This window comes from Psammomys obesus, unplaced genomic scaffold, assembly GCF_907164565.1.
Source record: "Psammomys obesus unplaced genomic scaffold, mPsaObe1.curated_primary_1811, whole genome shotgun sequence".
Taxonomy (NCBI): domain Eukaryota; kingdom Metazoa; phylum Chordata; class Mammalia; order Rodentia; family Muridae; genus Psammomys; species Psammomys obesus.
The window spans coordinates 4,118,577-4,136,926 of record NW_026591872.1 but is presented as its reverse complement, the minus strand read 5'-3'; the positions used below and the strand labels follow the sequence as shown (position 1 = coordinate 4,136,926).

The window sequence follows — 18,350 nt, the reverse complement described above, 5'->3', positions numbered from 1 at the left end:
TGGCGGATTCTGTAAATTCACTACTAAAATGTCTCCTAAATCTGATATAGTGTACATTCTCCATCACTGTAACTTTAATGTGGGTTTCTATTTTCTTTTTTTAAAAATCAGACACTGATTTTTTTTCCTGTCTCCTAAGCATTCTGGGATTGTCAGTGGTTTTTTTTTTTTCCCCTTCTGTTTAGAATCTTCACCTGCCAGATTTTCACATGACTTTATCTTCTTTAATTAAATGCTAACTCACTAGAGAGACTTTTCCTGATTCCTCCCTCTACCTTCAAACTTCCACTTAAAACAGTCATATCTCATCACAAGTCACTTTCCATTGTACCTTAAAGCACTTAGCTGTCTTAAAGTATTGTATATAGATATTTCATCATGTGTTCATTGCTTACCATGCTTCTTGAAGGCAGAGATTTGGTCACATTCCTTTTCTGTTCCCTGGTGCATACATTGCTATGGTAGATACTTAATATTTATTTCCTCTGGTCAAAATATAGATTTGGAATAGTGAAATGAATATGAACAAAGACTACCACATAATAGCTTGCTTTGAGAAAAAAAGAATCTAATAAAAAAGTATGTTCGTGATTTGTCCTTTCTCTTTTAAAAGTAGAATGCAACTAGGTATTCCAATTCATTGTTCTTAATGGTTGACTATACTGAGATGTTTATCTTTACAGTCAAGTGTTCAGGGTCCTGAATGGTGACCAGGAATAATTATAAATAATTAATTTGTGAAAGTTTTCCAGGTGAACCCAAGGAAAGCCTAATTGAACAGATGGGCTCTAACTGGAAGGCTATTAGATGATTTGACTTTGTCAGATGAAAAATAAGAAAGTGAGCTCCTGAGACAAATTCTGGGGAAGAGCCTTTCAGAGTTCCTTTAAAGATCTGGGAGTCCTGTGTGATGTTAATTACTCTGATGTTGTCAGAGAGAGTTGGCAGCCTCAAGGAGAACTGAGATCTAACCCCCTTAGGCTTTCTGGGCTGTGAAATGCTCTCATAAGCAAGTAGGTTACCTGGGAGGATGAACAGAGATAGGCTAATAACATCCATATGGTTGTGTACTTTGGGCAGATGGCTTGCATGCCACCTTGAAAGCACCTGAAGTTTCTAGGTGGTCTTCAAGGGCAGCTCTAAATTGTGCTTGTTGAAGTTGTTGGATCTGTGAGCCACAAAGGAATGGCTAGTGGAGCACTGCGTAGCAGATGAATAAATTCAGTACTAATTTATTATTAGAAGGAGAGTGGGGCCAGGAGGATGGGGGAGAGGATACAAATGAACATCCCCAATCTTATAAGACTAGGAAGAAATCAACAACAGCTACATCTCTCCCACTGAGACAAGCAGTGGAAGGTTTCCTATAATTTTTGAGAAACACCCCTCATATCTGTACAGAGACTTTTCTGGAGTGGCTTTATTTTAATTGCCCTATATCTGGGGACTTCTTTTAATATGTCCTTGGATTTATAGAACCCTTTGTCCTTTTAAAGCACTTTTGGTGATATTATTCTCTTACCTACTCCATAAGGAAAGTAGATAAAAAACTAATATCACTGACAAATTTAAAAACTGAGGAGTAATATCCCCCTTTCAAGGAAAAATAAGAAAGTAATTAGTGGGTATAGAACTAAAAGCAATTTCATTTTGTTGTTCTTTCCTGTTTTATCCACCATGTATGATGTAAGTCTTAGCATCTCAGAAAGTATAACAAATCATGTAATGCTAAGAAATCACTATGCTTACAACATTCCTTCAAGTTTTTTAAATGTCTTCCCATTCTTTGCTTCCGTATTTGGATAAATTTGAAGATGTCAGAGCATGGAAAAACAATCTTCATTAAGTATAGATTTTTCTTTTTCACTTTTATTTTTGACACAGGGTCTTACATACAGCCTAGTCTGGCCTCAAATATGTGACTTTCTTAGTCCAGTCTCCCAAGTGCTGGGATTGTAGACATGTGTCACTACACAAGGTGAAGATTGCTCTACCAAAGGCAGTGAAACCAAAGATCAAACAGGAGATGATAGAGATGTCTGAACAGGTGCTCAGGAGAAGCTGATTCATGAAAATATAGCAAAATTTAATGAGGACTTGGAATATTAAGGTTTGAGTTCCAGCTGTTGTTCATTAGCTGAGTGTCATTCAGCACATCACAACAACCATCACAACTCAGCTGTCTCCTCTATGTTATACATTAAATAACTCCTGTTCTGATTGCATTGTAGGACTGTTGTGTGGATGGAACATGATAACACACGGCTATGTCTTGGAAGATGAAAAATCATAATATTATGGGTTCCTGGAGGATACACGTTTTTTTCCCATTGAAAATCATTTACTCTGTTTCTAGTTACCACAGAGCATGTGCATAGGTAGCATTATTCTGGGGAGATGGAAAATAAATAGCAATCAGTTTCACTGGAGGGATAATTATCTGCTCAGATAATTATCTCAAGTATCTATATGTACCTCAGTCTATCCCTCAAATGACCTTCAACAATGATGTAGAAGATAGTTTGGAGGGGGTTCAAGATGGCTGCAACCAGCACACACCATATCTGAGGGGCACAGGATCTGAAACTCCAAAATTGGTGAGTGCAGGGGCAGCTGAAGACAGAACATCCACATTGAGGCTTCCTTGGCAAGAAGGGACAGGACAGTTGCTGGGACAGTTTAGATTTAGGTCACCTGTGAACAACTCCAGGGACTGAGAGTGGTGAATATTCAACCCCCCTGTATTTCCCTGCTCAGTAGAGGTGGCCAGCAGTGGCCCCTGCCCCAAGCACTTGCTTCCCTGCTTGGCTGAAGTGACACTAGTTGCCCCAAGCACAAGCCTCCACTCTGTGTGACAGAAATGGCACAGGCAGGCCTCCCACAGCTGCAGTTGTGGTGGAGCAATGGCTAGTCCAAGAAGGAGCCTCCATGCTTTGTGACTGAGATGGCAGTGGCAGCTACCCCAAGTACAGGTCTCCCTGTACTCGGGAGGCCAAGCAGTGGACACCACTGAGCTGATGGATCTTTTACACTCTCATTTGTCCCAGCGGGCCCAAATCTGAGAGTAGAGAACAAGGGGAACCTCTGTACTTTCCAATTAGGCCTGTGAGCAAGTGAGTGTGCCTTCAAGTGAGAGCATGCAGAGTCCCAGATCTAGGGTTCCTCTATGTTAGCAGCCAGACATCAGATCCCTTCCACATACACCCCCCACTGTGGGCAACATAAGGATCTTTGGGACAGCATTCTCAACATAGAATCCCCTGCTCTGTGGGTCTCCAAGTGGAGTTCAGACAAACAGTTCCTGGAGCCCAGATAAATCTGAATACAGGCAGTACAGTACAACAGGCCTATATGCCACTGAAGTATTCAGGGTAGGTGTGCCTGCACATTGTACCCACGAACAGCTCCAGCTGCACCCCCTACATGCTCTAGCACCCTCTCCCTCAAGGCACACTTTCACGCACATGTCCTCACTTGCATATATGTGCTACGACCTTCCTCCCTTAGCTACAGCTGAAACATTTACACCCACTCTCAAACCAGTGGACCTCTCTCATCTTCCTGAAGAATATTCCAGACACCAGAGACAGATGGACCGACCCAGGCTGAAGTACAGACTCCAGGAACAAACAGCAAAGGGTACAGATAAGCAGATGGCTAGAGGTCAGTGTAAAAACACATCCAACAAAAATCAGGACATCATGGCTACATGAGCAACCCCAAAAATCAATGGATATTTTAATTCATCAGATACACAGGAAAATGATTTTACACCTATGCTTATTCAGTTATTAGAGGCACATAAAGAGGAAATGAAAAAAGTTCTCAAAGAAATACAAATACAGCCAAACAAATAGGAGCATAGGTAAAGGCACAAGTAGAGGTATACAGAGAGGAAATGAACAAAGCTCTCAAAGAAATACAGGTAAATACAGCCAAACAAATAGAGGCACAAGTAGTGGCATATAGAGAGAAAACAAACAACAACAAAAAAATAGAAGCCATCATGGAAAGACAGGAATCCACATTCAAACAGATGAAGGAAATGGTACAAGACATGAAAACAGAATAAGAATCAATAAAGAAAACACAAACAAGAAAAACCCTGGAGCTGGAAAATTTAGAGAAAAGATCAAGAACAACAAAGGTAAGCATAGCCAACAGAATACAAGAATGGAAGAGAGAATCTCAGGTTCTGAAGATACAGTTGAAGAAATTGATATATCTCTCAAAGAAAAAGTAAAATCAGAAAAGTTCCAAACACAAAACATCTAAGAAATCAAGGATGCCACAAAAAGATGAAATCTAAGAATAAAGGGAATAGAAGAAAAAGAAGATTCCAGGCTCCAAGGTCCATAAATTATTTTCAAAACAAAAACAAAAACATAGAACAAAAATTTCCCAACTTAAAGAAAGAGGTGTCCATAAACACACAGGAGGTTTACAGAACACCAAATAGACTAGACCAGAAAAGAAACTCCTCATGTCACATAATAGTCAAAACACTAAATCTACAGAACAAAGGAAAGATATTAAAAGCAGCAAGGGAAAAAGCCAAGTAATATATAAAGGTAGACTTATCAGAATCACACCAGTCTTCTCAACAGAAACTATGAAAGGCAGAAGGGTCTGGGCAGGTGTCATGCAGACTCTAAGAGACCACAGAAGACAACCCCAAATACTATTCTCAGCAAAGCTTTCAATCAACATAGATGGAGAAAACAAAATATTCCATGACAAAACTAAACTTAAAGAATATCTACACAGCAAACCAGCACTACAGAAGATACTAGAAGGAAAACTCCAATCTAACAAAATCAACTACACCCAAGAACATACAGAATATAGATAACTTCACAACAAAGAATTAAAAGAAAACAAACATTGAAACACAGTAACACCACCAATGCCACAATAAAAGAAACTAACATTCATTGGTCACTATTATCTATCAACATCAATGGACTCAACTCTCCAATAAAAAGACACAGACCAACAGAATGGTTGCAGAAAAAGGATCCAACATTCTGCTGCATCCAAGAACACACCTCTGCATCAAAGATAAACAGTATCTCACAGTAAACGTCTGGAAAAATGTTTTTTTAAGAAAAGTGACCCAGAAAACAAGCTGGGGTAGCTTTCCTAATATCTAATAAAACAGACTTTATACCAAAATTAATAAAAAAATGAGGGAGGGGCACTTCATTTTCATCACAGGAAAAACCACCAGGAGGACATCATAATTCTAAACATCTATTTCCCAAATACAAGAGTATCTGCATTTGTAAATGAAACATTATTAAAGCTTAAATCCCACATTGATCCAAACACTTTAATATTAGGAGACTTCAATACTCCACTCTGACCAAGGGAACAGATCATCTATACAAAGCTAAATAGGGAAATAATTTCACTTATAGAGGTTCTAAATCAAATGGACCTAATAGATATCTGCAGAAATTTTTCCCAAACTCAAAAGAATATATACCTTCTTTTTAGCACCTCATGGAACCTTCTCAAAAATTGACCATATAATTGTGCACAAAGCAAACCTCAATAGATACAAGAAGATAGAAATAATCCCTAAAACTAGACCTCCGCAATAACAGAAATAACAAAAAGCTAGCATACATTTGGAAACTAAAAAAACTCTTTATTTAATGACAACTTGGTCAGGGCAGAAATGAAAAAAGAAATTAGAGACTTCCTAAAATTCATTGAAAATGAAGGTACAGCTTACCCAAAATTATGGGACACAATGAAAACAGTGCTAAAAGGAAATTTCATACACTAAGTACCTCTAGAAAGAAGTTTGAGACATCTCATACAAGCAACTTATTGGCACACCTAAAAGCCCTAGGGGGCGGGGGGAAGAAGCAGGCACACACGAGAGGAGCAGATGATTGGAAATAATCAAACTCAGAGCTGAAATCGATAAATTAGAAACAACAGCAAAAAAAAAAAATTTTTTTTTCAATGAGTCAATGAGACCAAGAGCTGGTTCTTTGAGAAAATCAACAAGATAGACAAGCTCTTAGCCAAACTAACTGAAAAGGAGAGAGAAACTAGCAAAATCATAAATGAAAAAGGGGGACATAATAACAGACACTGAGGAAATCCAAACAATCATTAGGTCTTACTACAAAGTCCGATATACCATAAAATTTGAAAATCTAAATGAAATGGACAATTTTCTTGATAGATTCCATTTACCAAAATTAAATCAAGATCAGGTAAATAGAATAAATAGTCCTATATCCCCCAAAGAACTAGAAGCAGTCATCAAAAGTCTGTCTTCCAAAAAATACCCAGGGACAGATGGTATCAGGGCAGAATTCTACCAGAACTTCAAAGAGCTAACTCCAATTTCTCTTCAAACTATTCCACAAAATACAAACAGAAGGAACATTACCAAACTCATTCTGTGAAGCCACAGTCACCTTGATACATAAACCACACAAAGACTCAACAAAAAAAGAGAACTTCAGACCTATCTCTCCTATGAACATGTGTGCAAAAATAATTAAATACTTGCAAACAGAATCCAAGAACACACAAAAGATATCATCCACCATAACCAAGTAGGCTTCATCCCAGGCATGCAGGGGTGGTACAATATACGGAAATCCATCAATGTGATCTACCATATAAACAGACTGAAGGAGAAAAACTACATGATCATCTCCTCAAATGTGGAAATGCATATGATAAAGTGCAACACCCATTCATGTTTAAAGTCTTGGAGAGATCAGGGATCCAGGGCACATACGTAAACATAGTAAAGACAATATGCAGCAAGCCTATAGGCAACGTCAAACTCAATGGAGAGAAACTTAAATCAATCCCACTGAAATCAGGCACAAGGCAAGGCTGCCCACTCTCTCCGAATATCTTCAACTTAGTACTTGAAGTCCTAGCTAGAGCAATAAGGCAACTATAGGAGATCAAGGCAGTACACATTGGAAAGGAAGAAGTCAAAGTATCAGTATTTGCAGATGATATGATAGTATGCATGAGTGATCCCAAAAATTCTACCAGAGAACTCCTTAAGCTGATAAACACCTCCAGCCAAGTGGCTGGATAAAAAATTAACATAAATAAATAAATAAATAAATAAATAAATAAATAAATAAATAAATAAACAAACAAACAGTAGCTCTCTTGTGTACCAAAGACGAAAGGGCTGAGAAAGAAATTAGGGAAACAACACCCTTCACAATAGCCACTAATAGCATAAATTACCTTGGGATGACTCTAACCAAGCAAGGGAAAGATCTGTTTGAAAAATAACTCCAAGTCTTTGAAGAAAGAAATTGATGAAGATATCAGAAGATGGAAAGATCTCCCATGCTCATGGATCAATAGGATTAACATATGAAAATGGCTATCTTGACAAAAACAATACAATTCCCATCAAAATACCAACAGAATTATTTACAGACCTTGAAAGAACAATTCTCAACTTCATATGGAAAAACTAAACTGCCAGAATTGGTAAAACAATCGTGCACAACAACAGATAGTCTGGAGGTATCTCCATCCCTGATCTCAAGCTGTACAACAGAGCAATAGTAATAAAAACTGCATAATACTGGCATAGAAGCAGAATGGTGGATCAATGGAATCAAATAGAAGACTCAGAAATAAACCCATACAACCTTTGAATACTTGATCTTTGACAAAGAAATCAAAACCATACAATGTAAAAAAAAAAAGCAGCATCTTCAACAAATGGTGCTAGTCTAACATGTAGAAAATGTAAATAGATTCATACTTATCACCCTGCACAAAACTAAAGTACAAGTGGATCAAAGACCTCAACATAAAACCAGATGTACTAAATCTGTTAGAAGAAAAAAATTGGTTAAGAGCCTTGAACTCATTGGCACAGGAGACAACTTCATGAACAGAACAAAAACAGCATAAATCCTAAGATCAACAACCAATAAATGGGACCTCATGAAACTGAAAATCTTCTGTAAAGCAAAGCACACTGTCATCAGAACAAAACGACTGACTATAAATTGGGATATGTTCTTCACCAACCCTATATCTAACAGAGGGTTAATATCTAGAAAAAAATATATATATATATATCAAACAACTAGGAATAGCGCTTCCTCAAGATCCAGCCATACCACTCCTAGGCATATATCCAAAAGAGGCTCAAGTACACAATAAGGACATTTGCTCAATCATGTTTGTAGCAGCTTTATTTGTAATAGCAGAAGCTGGAAACAGCCCAGATGCCCCTCAACTGAAGAATGGATGCAGAAATTGTGGTACATCTACACAATGGAATATTACTCAGCAAATATGAACAAGGAAATCATGAAATTTGCAGGTAAATGGTGGGACCTGGAAAGGATCATCCTTAGTGAGCTGTCCCAGAAGCAGAAAGACACACGCTATACATTCACTCATATAGGCATATAACATAGGATAAACCTACTAAAATCTGTACATCTAAAGAAACTAATCAAGAGAGAGGACCCTGACTAAAATTCTCAATCCCCATTCAGAAAGGCAAAGAGGATGGACATCAGAAGAAGAAGAAAACAGGAAACAACCTAGAAACCTGTCACAGAGGGCCTCTGAAAGGCTCTGCCCTGCAGACTACCAAAGCAGACGCTGAGACTTATGGCCAACTCTTGGGCAGAGTGCATGGAATCTTATATAAGAAGTGGGAAATAGTAAGATCTGGAGAGGACAGGAACCCCACAAGGAGAACAACAGAACCAGAAAATTTGAACAGAGGGGTCTTCCCAGAGACTCATACTCCAACCAAGTACCAGGCATGGAGATAACCTAGAACCCCTGCACAGATGTAGCCCGTGGCAGTTCAGTGTCCAAGTGGATTCCATAGAAATGGGAAGAGGGACTGCCTCTGGCATGAACTTATTGGCCTGCTCTTTGATCACCTCTGAGGAAGGAGCAGCCTTACCAAGCCACAGAAGATGACAATGCAGCCACTCCTGATGAGATCTGATAGACTAAAATCAGAAGGAAGTAGAGGAGGACCTCCCTTATCAGTGGTCTTGGGAAGGGGCATGCGTGAAAAAGGAGGAGGAAAGGTGGGACCAGGAGGGGAGGAGGGAGGGGCTTATGGGGGGGATACAAAGTGAATAAAGTGTAATTAATAAAATAAAATTAAATTAAAAAAACTCAAGAAGTTAAACAGCAACAAATCAAGTAATCCAATTAAAAATGGGGTACAGACTTAAACAGAGAATTCTCAAAAGAGGAATATCGCCTGGCAGAGAAACACTTAAAGAAATGTTCAATTTCCTTAGCCATTAGGAAAATGTAAATCAAAACTACCCTGAGATTTCACCTTACACACATCAGAATGGCTAAGATTAAAAACTCAAGTGACAAAACATGCCGGAGAGGATGTGCAGAAAGGGGAACCATCCTCCATTGCTGGTGGGATTGTAAACTTGTACAACCACTTTGGAAATCAATCTGGTGCTTTCTCAGACAATTATGAATAGTGCTATTTCAAGATCCAGCTATAGTACTCCTAAGCATATAAACAAAATATGCTCAAGTATGCAACAAGGACATTTGCTCAACCATGTTTGTAGCAGCTTTATTTGTAATAGCCAGAATCTGGAAACAACCCAGATGTCCCTTAACTGAGGAATGGATACAGAAATTGTGGTACATTTACACAATGGAATACTACTCAGTAATTAAAAACATGGAAATCATGAAATTTGCAGGCAAATGGTGGGAACTAGAAAAGATCATCCTGAGTGAGGTATCCCAGAAACAGGAAGACACACATGGCATATACTCACTTTTAAGTGGATATTAGACATATAAAATAGGATAAACATACTAAAATATGTACACCTAAAGAAGCTAAGCAAGAAGGAGGACCCTGGGTAGGATGATCAATCCTCACTCAGAAAGGCAAATGGGACAATCATTGGAAGAGGGAGAAAACAGGAAATAGGAAAGGAGCGTACCAAAGAGGGTCTCTGAAAGACTCTACCCAGCAGGGTATCAAAACAGATGCTGAGACTCATAGCCAAACACTGGGCAGAGTGCAGGGATTCTATGAAAGAAGGGGGAGTTAGAAAGACCTGGACTGGACAGGATTCCCACAAGGAGACCAACGGAACAAAAATATCTGGGCCCAGGGATATTTTCTGAGACTGACACTCCAACCAAGGAACATTCATGGAGATAACTTAGAGCCCTTGCACAGATGTAGCCCATGGCAGCTCAGTGTCCAAGTTGGTTCCCTAGTAATGAGAACAGGGACTGTCTCTGACATGAACTCAGTGCCTGGCTCTTTTATCACCTCTCCCTGAGGTGCGAGTAGCCTTACCAGGCCACAGTGGAAAAAAACTCAGCGAGTCCTGATCAGACCTGACAGGCTAGGGTGAGAGGGATTTGGAGGAGGACCTCCCCATCAATGGACTTGGGGAAGGGCATGGGAGGAGATGAGGGAGGAAGAGTGGGGTTGGGAGGGGATGAGAGAGGGGCTATAGCTGGGACACAAAGTGAATAAACGGTAATTTATAAAATAATAAATAAATCTAAAAAAGAAATTAAATAATAAATCTAAAAAAATTAAATAAAGAAGACTGGATATTTTCAGATGATTTGATAGAAAGATGGATTTGAATTTTTTCTGTAGAGATATATGGTTTCTCAGTGCTTAGCATGGAACTTGGGTCAAAGAAAGTCTTTTAAAAAAGAGAATTACTGAAAGAATGATGAATAACTAATGCAATCTATAGTACTATTATTAGCTTGTTTTCTATGACACATTTTACTCTGTCTCTTGAAGATATTAGGTATATTTTGAGTTGTATGCTTCAGGTATAGTTCAATCCATACTTTTTGGAGGTTGTTTTCTCCCTAGCCTATTTTTTGCCTGCAAAGAATCTCTCTGGGTGAATCCCTTGATGTCTCAATGTTATCTATTTCTTTTCTGAGTCCTTAGTATCTTCACTCTGTGGCTGTAAGTCCATCTTCAGTCTTGATCTTAGAAGGTCTATCTATGGCTTTTGACATTTAATGTAGTATATGACAGAAACATAAGACATTTAATGGATAAGACGTCAAACATCCATATAAAAATTGAAAGACTCTCTTCTTTTCTAAAATTACCAAGTAGTATGTCTACTGTATGTCTCCAACCTACCATCTTGTAGTGTCAACTCATCTCTTTCTCTTTAGGAAACACATAACAATACTGGCTTGACTGTATTTTCAAACATTAGCAACATTTTTGAGGCAATTTCTATGTATTCCAAGTTGACCTTGAGTTTACTATGTTGCTTTGGATGGTCTTAAACTAGTAATCCTCTTGCCCCAGCTTCCGAAGTTCTGGGATGTTTGGTATATGCCACTAAGCCTAGCTTGTGTTTTCAAACTAATGATACTTGGTGGAACTCACCCAGATACATTGTGCATCACAACTTTAATTGCATCATAGTATTAAGTGACAAAAATTTTAAGGAAAAGATTTTTATATTTTGATGTGCTACTTAACATTAGCAAATGTAGAAAGAATCAGGGAGATTAATGGTACATTTTTCCCACTAATCTCAAAATGTCAACATACTTGGTACAGGTGTACTTGTGAAAGGAATTTTCTTTTATTCATGAACTTAAAAACATCATTGTATAGATAACCAACAAATAAAGAAGAAATATGGGTTCCAAGTGAAAATGTGTGTGTGTGTGTGTGTGTGTGTGTGTTACGTTTATGAATGTGGAAGTAGAATTAAGCACTACTTGCAGACTACTTCCTGACTCAGTTTGGAAAGACTTCTTTTAAGCAACAAAACAGTCAATAGGTGTTGTTTTAAGACAAAAACTTATTAATATGCAATTGTTTTGTTGGTCTTACAATGTGTTCTACTCCAAACAAAGAAGGTCCCTTCAATGGTTTCCTTATAATAGTCAATTATATTGTTTACCTTAGGATACAAAGGAAAGTCTCCACTCACTATACTCCTCTTCTTTTATATTTACAGTCTCTATGTGTGTACTGTTATGTTTACAAGTGTGTGAATGTGTGTGTGTGGAGGACAGAGGTTGACACTGAGTGTCTTCTTCAATTGCTCCCCACCTAACTTTTTTGAAACAGCCATTCATTGATCCTGGAGAGCATTGATTGACTAGGTTGGCTGCATAGAAAACACCGGGAACCTTTGGCTTTTTATTCAGGTGCTGGGACTCGAATTCAGGTCCTCATGCTTGTACAGCAAGCACTTTACTGATTGAACCATTGCCTCAGCTCTCACATTCACTTTCATAAACATTTCATTACAAAACCCTCCTTTTAGCCCTGGATCTCTATTAATGGCAATCTTGCCAAACATTTGAAAACGTATTTTGAGAAGGTCTGAAGGCTGAGATTTTAGAATTGCTTCTTTCTCACAGTACTACTTTTTAATACAAATCTGTATCAGGTTAAATTTCCAAAACTGAGTGGAGAATGATTGTTTTGGTGCAGCTGTCCAAATCATAGTGGCATTTCTCTGGCCTTGATAATAAAGCTGTCAGCTTGGTTTTTATCATGTATGCCTCCACCTTTGGTTGAGAACTGCTATCTTAGGAAATCAGTTTTCAAGTCCAGAGGGCTGATGGTAACATTCCAGATGTCTCTTCCACCTGCATGCATTTTGTTCAGTTTCTTCCTGCCTTTCCTGATGGGAAAGGTCTGACTGTTTCAGTGACTTCATGTGAGTATGAAATGACAGCTATGGAAAGCTTAGAAAATGAAAGAAACAAAGGGATCACATAAAACTACCATCATTTTAATGACGGCCTCACCTAGGATGAGTTGAAAGATGTCTATAGGGCAATTAGAAGAAAATTTAATTTAATTTCTTTTTTTCTCACACTGCTATATCTAGATGTCTGGCCCTAGGCTGTTTTATGTTATTATTCGGCGGTCTCTGTTGTTTTAGGACTAAGTAAAAGAGGAAAGAAATGAGTTTCTATTGTGCTTGTTAATGCTTCATGTGATATTGTTTCGTTGTATAAATCCAGAAGGCATGCTATAAGAGCTCTCCATCTAAAAAATTTGGGCTATTATTAAAAAGTTCTTAATAAGTTAAGATCACTACGGGCTGGAGGTGAAGGAATATGATTTTGGTTATCGAGTTTTAGTTTTTGTGGGTTGGTTATTATGCCCCACTGAGTTCACTGAGGGATGGAGTGGAGAACATAATGGATTGGAGACCAGTATGCTGGGTGCATGCATTAAATTGATACCCAACATTCTATTTGTTAAGTTCATAGAACATTTTTAGTATAAGAAGTCTTAAAATGTCAGCTTTTCTACTTAAGCTGCCTGATTTCACTCATAGCTCACAACCTTTTATGTGCTTTTCCAAACCACCCCACAGAGCCTTAATGCTCTCACTAGTGACCATTTGGGGACAAAGAAAAAGTGTCAATTGGAGATCAGAAATTTCTGCACTTCCTTACATCTGCCTGCTTCTAATCAAATGTTCGAAACAGCTCCATTCATAGGAATTATTCATTGGCTTCAAAGGTCACTAGGAATCTGTGAACATTAGAATCCACAAACCAGTTAGAATGGGACAGTAAATTTGTTCAGAACTGAATGCGGATTCAAATAACCTGCAATAATGAAACAATCATTACATGCATCAGTAAATACAGGCACAAAGTACATGGGGAATGAAGTCTGGGCAAAGTTATTATATGGCCACATTTTCAAGCCTGCCTGATAACAAATCTCAGAAATACTCCTTTTGCCTACAATATGGATGAACGGACTTGGAAAGCTTAATGGGAATTGGTGTCATGTATTGATTACCATTTATCACACACTTCCTAATCTCGTAGCATTGCTGAAGGAAAAGAGGCTTTCTTGTAGAACAACTACCTCTTATCAGAGGGTCCAAGATTTTTTCTTCTATGTGCTCAATTAATTCACATGACAATTAGATACCTATTGGGATGGTGAATACATGCTCTGTTGAGGGTTTATACCAAACCAGATTTCCATGATTTTGTGTTGAGTATTCAACAGATTGAAATCCTTGGCTTCCAGCTCTGACACATGTGAGTGCTTTAAGGGGGCAAGAGCCTGTTCCTAAATAAGCTTCTGGGATTGCCATAGAAGGAAGATGTCAAGATCAGATCAGTTTCAAACTTAACATTATTTTGATAATTCTACCTTTGTTGAACATAATGATCTGCTCTGTAAACAGGTGGTAAAGGTGAGAGATAGATATCCTGAGTCATTGAAAAATCTTGAAAGGGTCCTAGAACTAACCTACTATCCTTCACGAAATGAAAACAGGTTTGAGCTCATTGCTATAATGTTAACAAACACACTCCTCCGAGTTTTCTATGAAAGCTCATTACAAAGCACATAGAAATATATTGCTTACTGATTTATTAAAACAAGTCAGTCTAGAGACATCTGTTTATCCTGGACCTGTGAGATAAACTCAGTAATTACACTTGTCACCCAGGAACTTGTTTATTGGTAGGATAGAGTTTTCTTATATGTACTAATCAGGCTTCTGGATCATAGTTACAACCACTTATAGTGGCTTTAGTAGAGGGCAGTGACAGAATATGAAATGTACTCAATTTCCAGTTTGAAGCATGTCTTTTTGTTTTCTTACTGGTGCAACTAAAATTTGAGTTCTTAACAATGGCTGTGCAGTTCGCATAGTTTTGCTAGTGAATAACTTGATCTTTCCGCAATAAGAATTGGCCTTTACGGTGCGAAAGAAATGAATCTATTCAAGAAAGGAAGACAATTACAAAGTGCCTTGAAAACAGCATTATCATCATGTATATACTTGAAACAACTATAGCACATTGCAATAGAAAACAAGTCTAAAACAGAATATATATTTTTCCTACTCCATCCCCTGTCAGAGTCTTATTGTTAATTATCTAACTTTTGTGAACCATTGATACATAAAAAAATCATTGCTTTTATAAAAGCTAGAAAGAAGAGGTATTATTTAGTTCAAGCCCCTAATTATTCAGCAAGAAGTCAAAAGCCTAAAGAAGTTAAGTGACTTGTCCAAGGACAAATACTCTCTTCATAACAGGGTTAATCTCAATAGAGTTGAGATTAAAACCTAGGAGTTCAAATTCAGTGCTCTCAACATGTTACCTGATAAGTCTCCTGTGAGTCTTAGTTCTAATGCACAGTGGATCTCATTACAACTAAGCACAACACAACAGTATTTAAGACACTGTCTTTTGATAAAATTTCCACTTTCCTACAGGCTTCACTTAAAAATACTGGAGAATTTGTAAAAAAGAATTTGTCTTTGTGAAACTAAAATAAAACCAGCAAACGGAATTAAAGGCAAAGCACTTACTCTGAAAAATTCTTTTGTTGAACCAGAATCCAGGGTCCCATATGCAATCTCAGTCTGCTTGGCTAAGTCTTCAGCACTCTCTATGGGGGACACCATCCTCTCGACAGTCAGGAAAGCAGCAAGGTTTGCAGTGTATGAAGAAATTATGATCAGAGTGAAGAACCACCAAACCCCTCCAACAATGCGCCCAGAAAGTGATCTATAAAACAAAACAAAAACAAGTCCAGACCCAGAGGGCCCAGATCTCAGTTTTAAACAGTCACCATCTTTAATTATAGAAAGAAGGGTTCTTTACTATAAGTGATGAAGGAGGGAAGTTGATGATACAATGGAATCAAAACATCAGATAAAACTCACTTGTTAACAACACCATGTCATGATGGCATATGATGATGATACATGTAAACTCTCTTTAGGCCCCTCCAGGTTTTCTCTTGTTTAGATCTCAAATGTCCTCCAAAGAGTCATATGCTAAAAGCTTGGCTGCTAGTCTGTCTGTTGTGCTAATGGATCTTTGAAAAGGTGGTGCTTAGTTGGAGAAAGCTAGATCACAGGAGATGGTGCCCTTGAATGGAATAATGGACTTAGTTCTTCCTCTCTTTCTTGATTCTTGGCCACCAGGAAGTGAACAGGTCTCACCAGCCACATGCTCCTGTCATAATGTATTGCATTACCAGGTGCTCAAAGCCAGGGGCCAAGTTTTTATGGGTTAAAAATTCTGAGATCATGAGCCAAAGTAAACTTTTCTTCCTTGAAGTTGTTTTGTCTCAATGATTCAAAACTACCACAGATTTAGAATCAAAACATTTTTTAATCACATAAAATACCTTTAGTCCACAACTTCTCATTTATAATTTCACATGGTAAATTTGCTTTCTATGATATTTTCTGGACAAACATAAAGAAGCATAAACACTATGGCCTAACCAAGATCAATTAAATCAATGTTTGGGTAGGGATACTTAGATGGCTGGACTTTCTAATATTGCATCAGTGATTATACTTGTAGTCAATTTAGTAAACAAATGACATAACATAATATTATGCAAAATATAGGATCCCAAAACTTTTTTACATTTAAAAAGAAATAGGAAGATAGTGGCAAATTAGCATTGTTAGTTTGAGTTCCATAAATCAATGTATACATGACTGTTTTGTATATTTGGTCACCCATGAGGCATAATACCAAATGGTAATGTCTCTTCTCATCTTAATGTAAATGGTTAGTGAGGATCAAAAGATCAAAATACTTTCTATTTACACCCAGGATCTTAACCACTGGGGATAGCCCTAAGTAAGTTAGGACACTGCCTTCATCATACAATTTGAGTGGTACTGAAAGGCTGCTTTTCTCTTTTTTCTTTCTCAGCTCCTAACACAAAGAAACCCATTGTCCTGTCTTGCCATAGATTTCTTTTCTTTCCTCTTCTTTTCTTTTGTTTTCCTTTCCTTCCTTCCTTCCTTCCTTCCCTCCATCTATCTTTCTTTCTTTCTTCCTTTCTTTCTTTCCTTCCTTCCTTCCTTCCTTCCTTCCTTCCTTCCTTCCTTCCTTCCTTCCTCCCTCCCTCCCTCCTTCCCTCTTTCTTTTTTCTTTCTTTCTTCCTTTCTTTTTTTCTTTCTTTCTTTCTTTCTTTCTTTCTTTCTTTCTTTCTTTCTTTCTTTCTTTTTCTAAGACAGGGATTCTCTGTGTAACAAACCAGCTCTTCTAAAGCTCACTCTGTAGATCAGGTTAGCCTCAAACTCAGAGATCCATCTGCCTCTGTCTCCTGACAGATTAAAGTCATGTGCCACCACCGTCTGGTTTCTGTCTTTTTTTTCTGTTGAAACTACCCTCTATATGATCTTCAGAGGCCTTGATCAAAGCATCACAAATTGCTTTAACAGTATTCAATTAGTAGAAAATAATAAGTAAGTTTTAATAACAAGAATTATTTTTTCTTTAATGTTTTAATCTAATTCTTAGGGAATGTAGCTAAAGATGGATAAATTTTAAAATGAAAAATTTTGTTAATATTACTCTTCATTGGCACTTTTAAGAGGATTTTGCTAAAATGTAGATTCAGGATATCTGCATGCCCAAGAATATGTGATTCTTAGGCATCATAGGCGATTCTGTTGTAAGTGATGAACTGACTAAACTGAGAAATGAACAAGCATTATTCTTCACCATTGATTCTTAACTTAGTCCATATATCAACAATATCTGCTTGAGTCAATTCACAACAACACAACAACAACAAAACCACACTCACAAAGGAGAGCAAAACAAAATGAAATCATTGCCTAGGGTCTTCCCTAGACAAGTTCGATCAGAAATATGGGAGTTGGGCCTAAGCCACAGCATTTAAGAAAAGTTTTAGGGTATAACCATAGTTGTAAGTTATGTTTCTCTATTACAAGTGCTACTTATAATGAGAGACTGTGGGACGTCAGAGGGCAATGGATGCTCCATGATTAGTCATGGTTTGTGATTAGAATTAGGATTTACTTCCTTTGCGGTATTGCTAGAGGCAATTAAAATCTGCTTCATAGGTTTTATAAAATATTATCACATCATCTTTAGTATAGTTCAGCTGTGGAGCAAAGCTCTATCTTGGTTAGGTTGTGTTCTTCCACATCCAGAAAAGCTCAGAGAAGGAGCTCCCACTCTGCTAGAAAGTAAAGAATAAGTGTAGGAGCCTGGCACATCTACAAACTCTTTTGGAAAAAGGCAGTTCTAGGCTGAGAACTGACAAATCAAAGTCTTTTCTGCACATGCTAATGATTTTACCACTCTGAAGCAAATTTAAATTCCTGTGTCCCAAGATAACCCCCCTTCTTTAGCATCTGGAAAATTCAGTTGTTTATGGGAATATAATCTGAGGATTCTGTCCAGTGCTTTGATAAATAAAGAGTACTATTTATTGGTTAATTATTTAAAGATCTTCTTGATTATCTTTAAGTCTGCAGTTTCTGTTGGTCTCTGGATACATAAAACACAGTCAAATATAATCACTTTAA

At 37.7% G+C, this 18,350-nt stretch overlaps 1 protein-coding gene across 3 annotated transcripts in view; it reads right to left on the bottom strand.

Moving 5' to 3' along the window:
- Positions 1-18,350, bottom strand: part of Gria3 (glutamate ionotropic receptor AMPA type subunit 3) — a 359,624-nt gene that overhangs the window by 50,460 nt on the left and 290,814 nt on the right. For all 3 annotated transcript variants that reach the window (XM_055612175.1, XM_055612176.1, XM_055612174.1), the window contains exon 12: positions 15,351-15,549. In XM_055612175.1, coding sequence (XP_055468150.1) covers positions 15,351-15,549 — 199 coding nt within the window. The remainder of the gene's footprint in view (positions 1-15,350; positions 15,550-18,350) is intronic.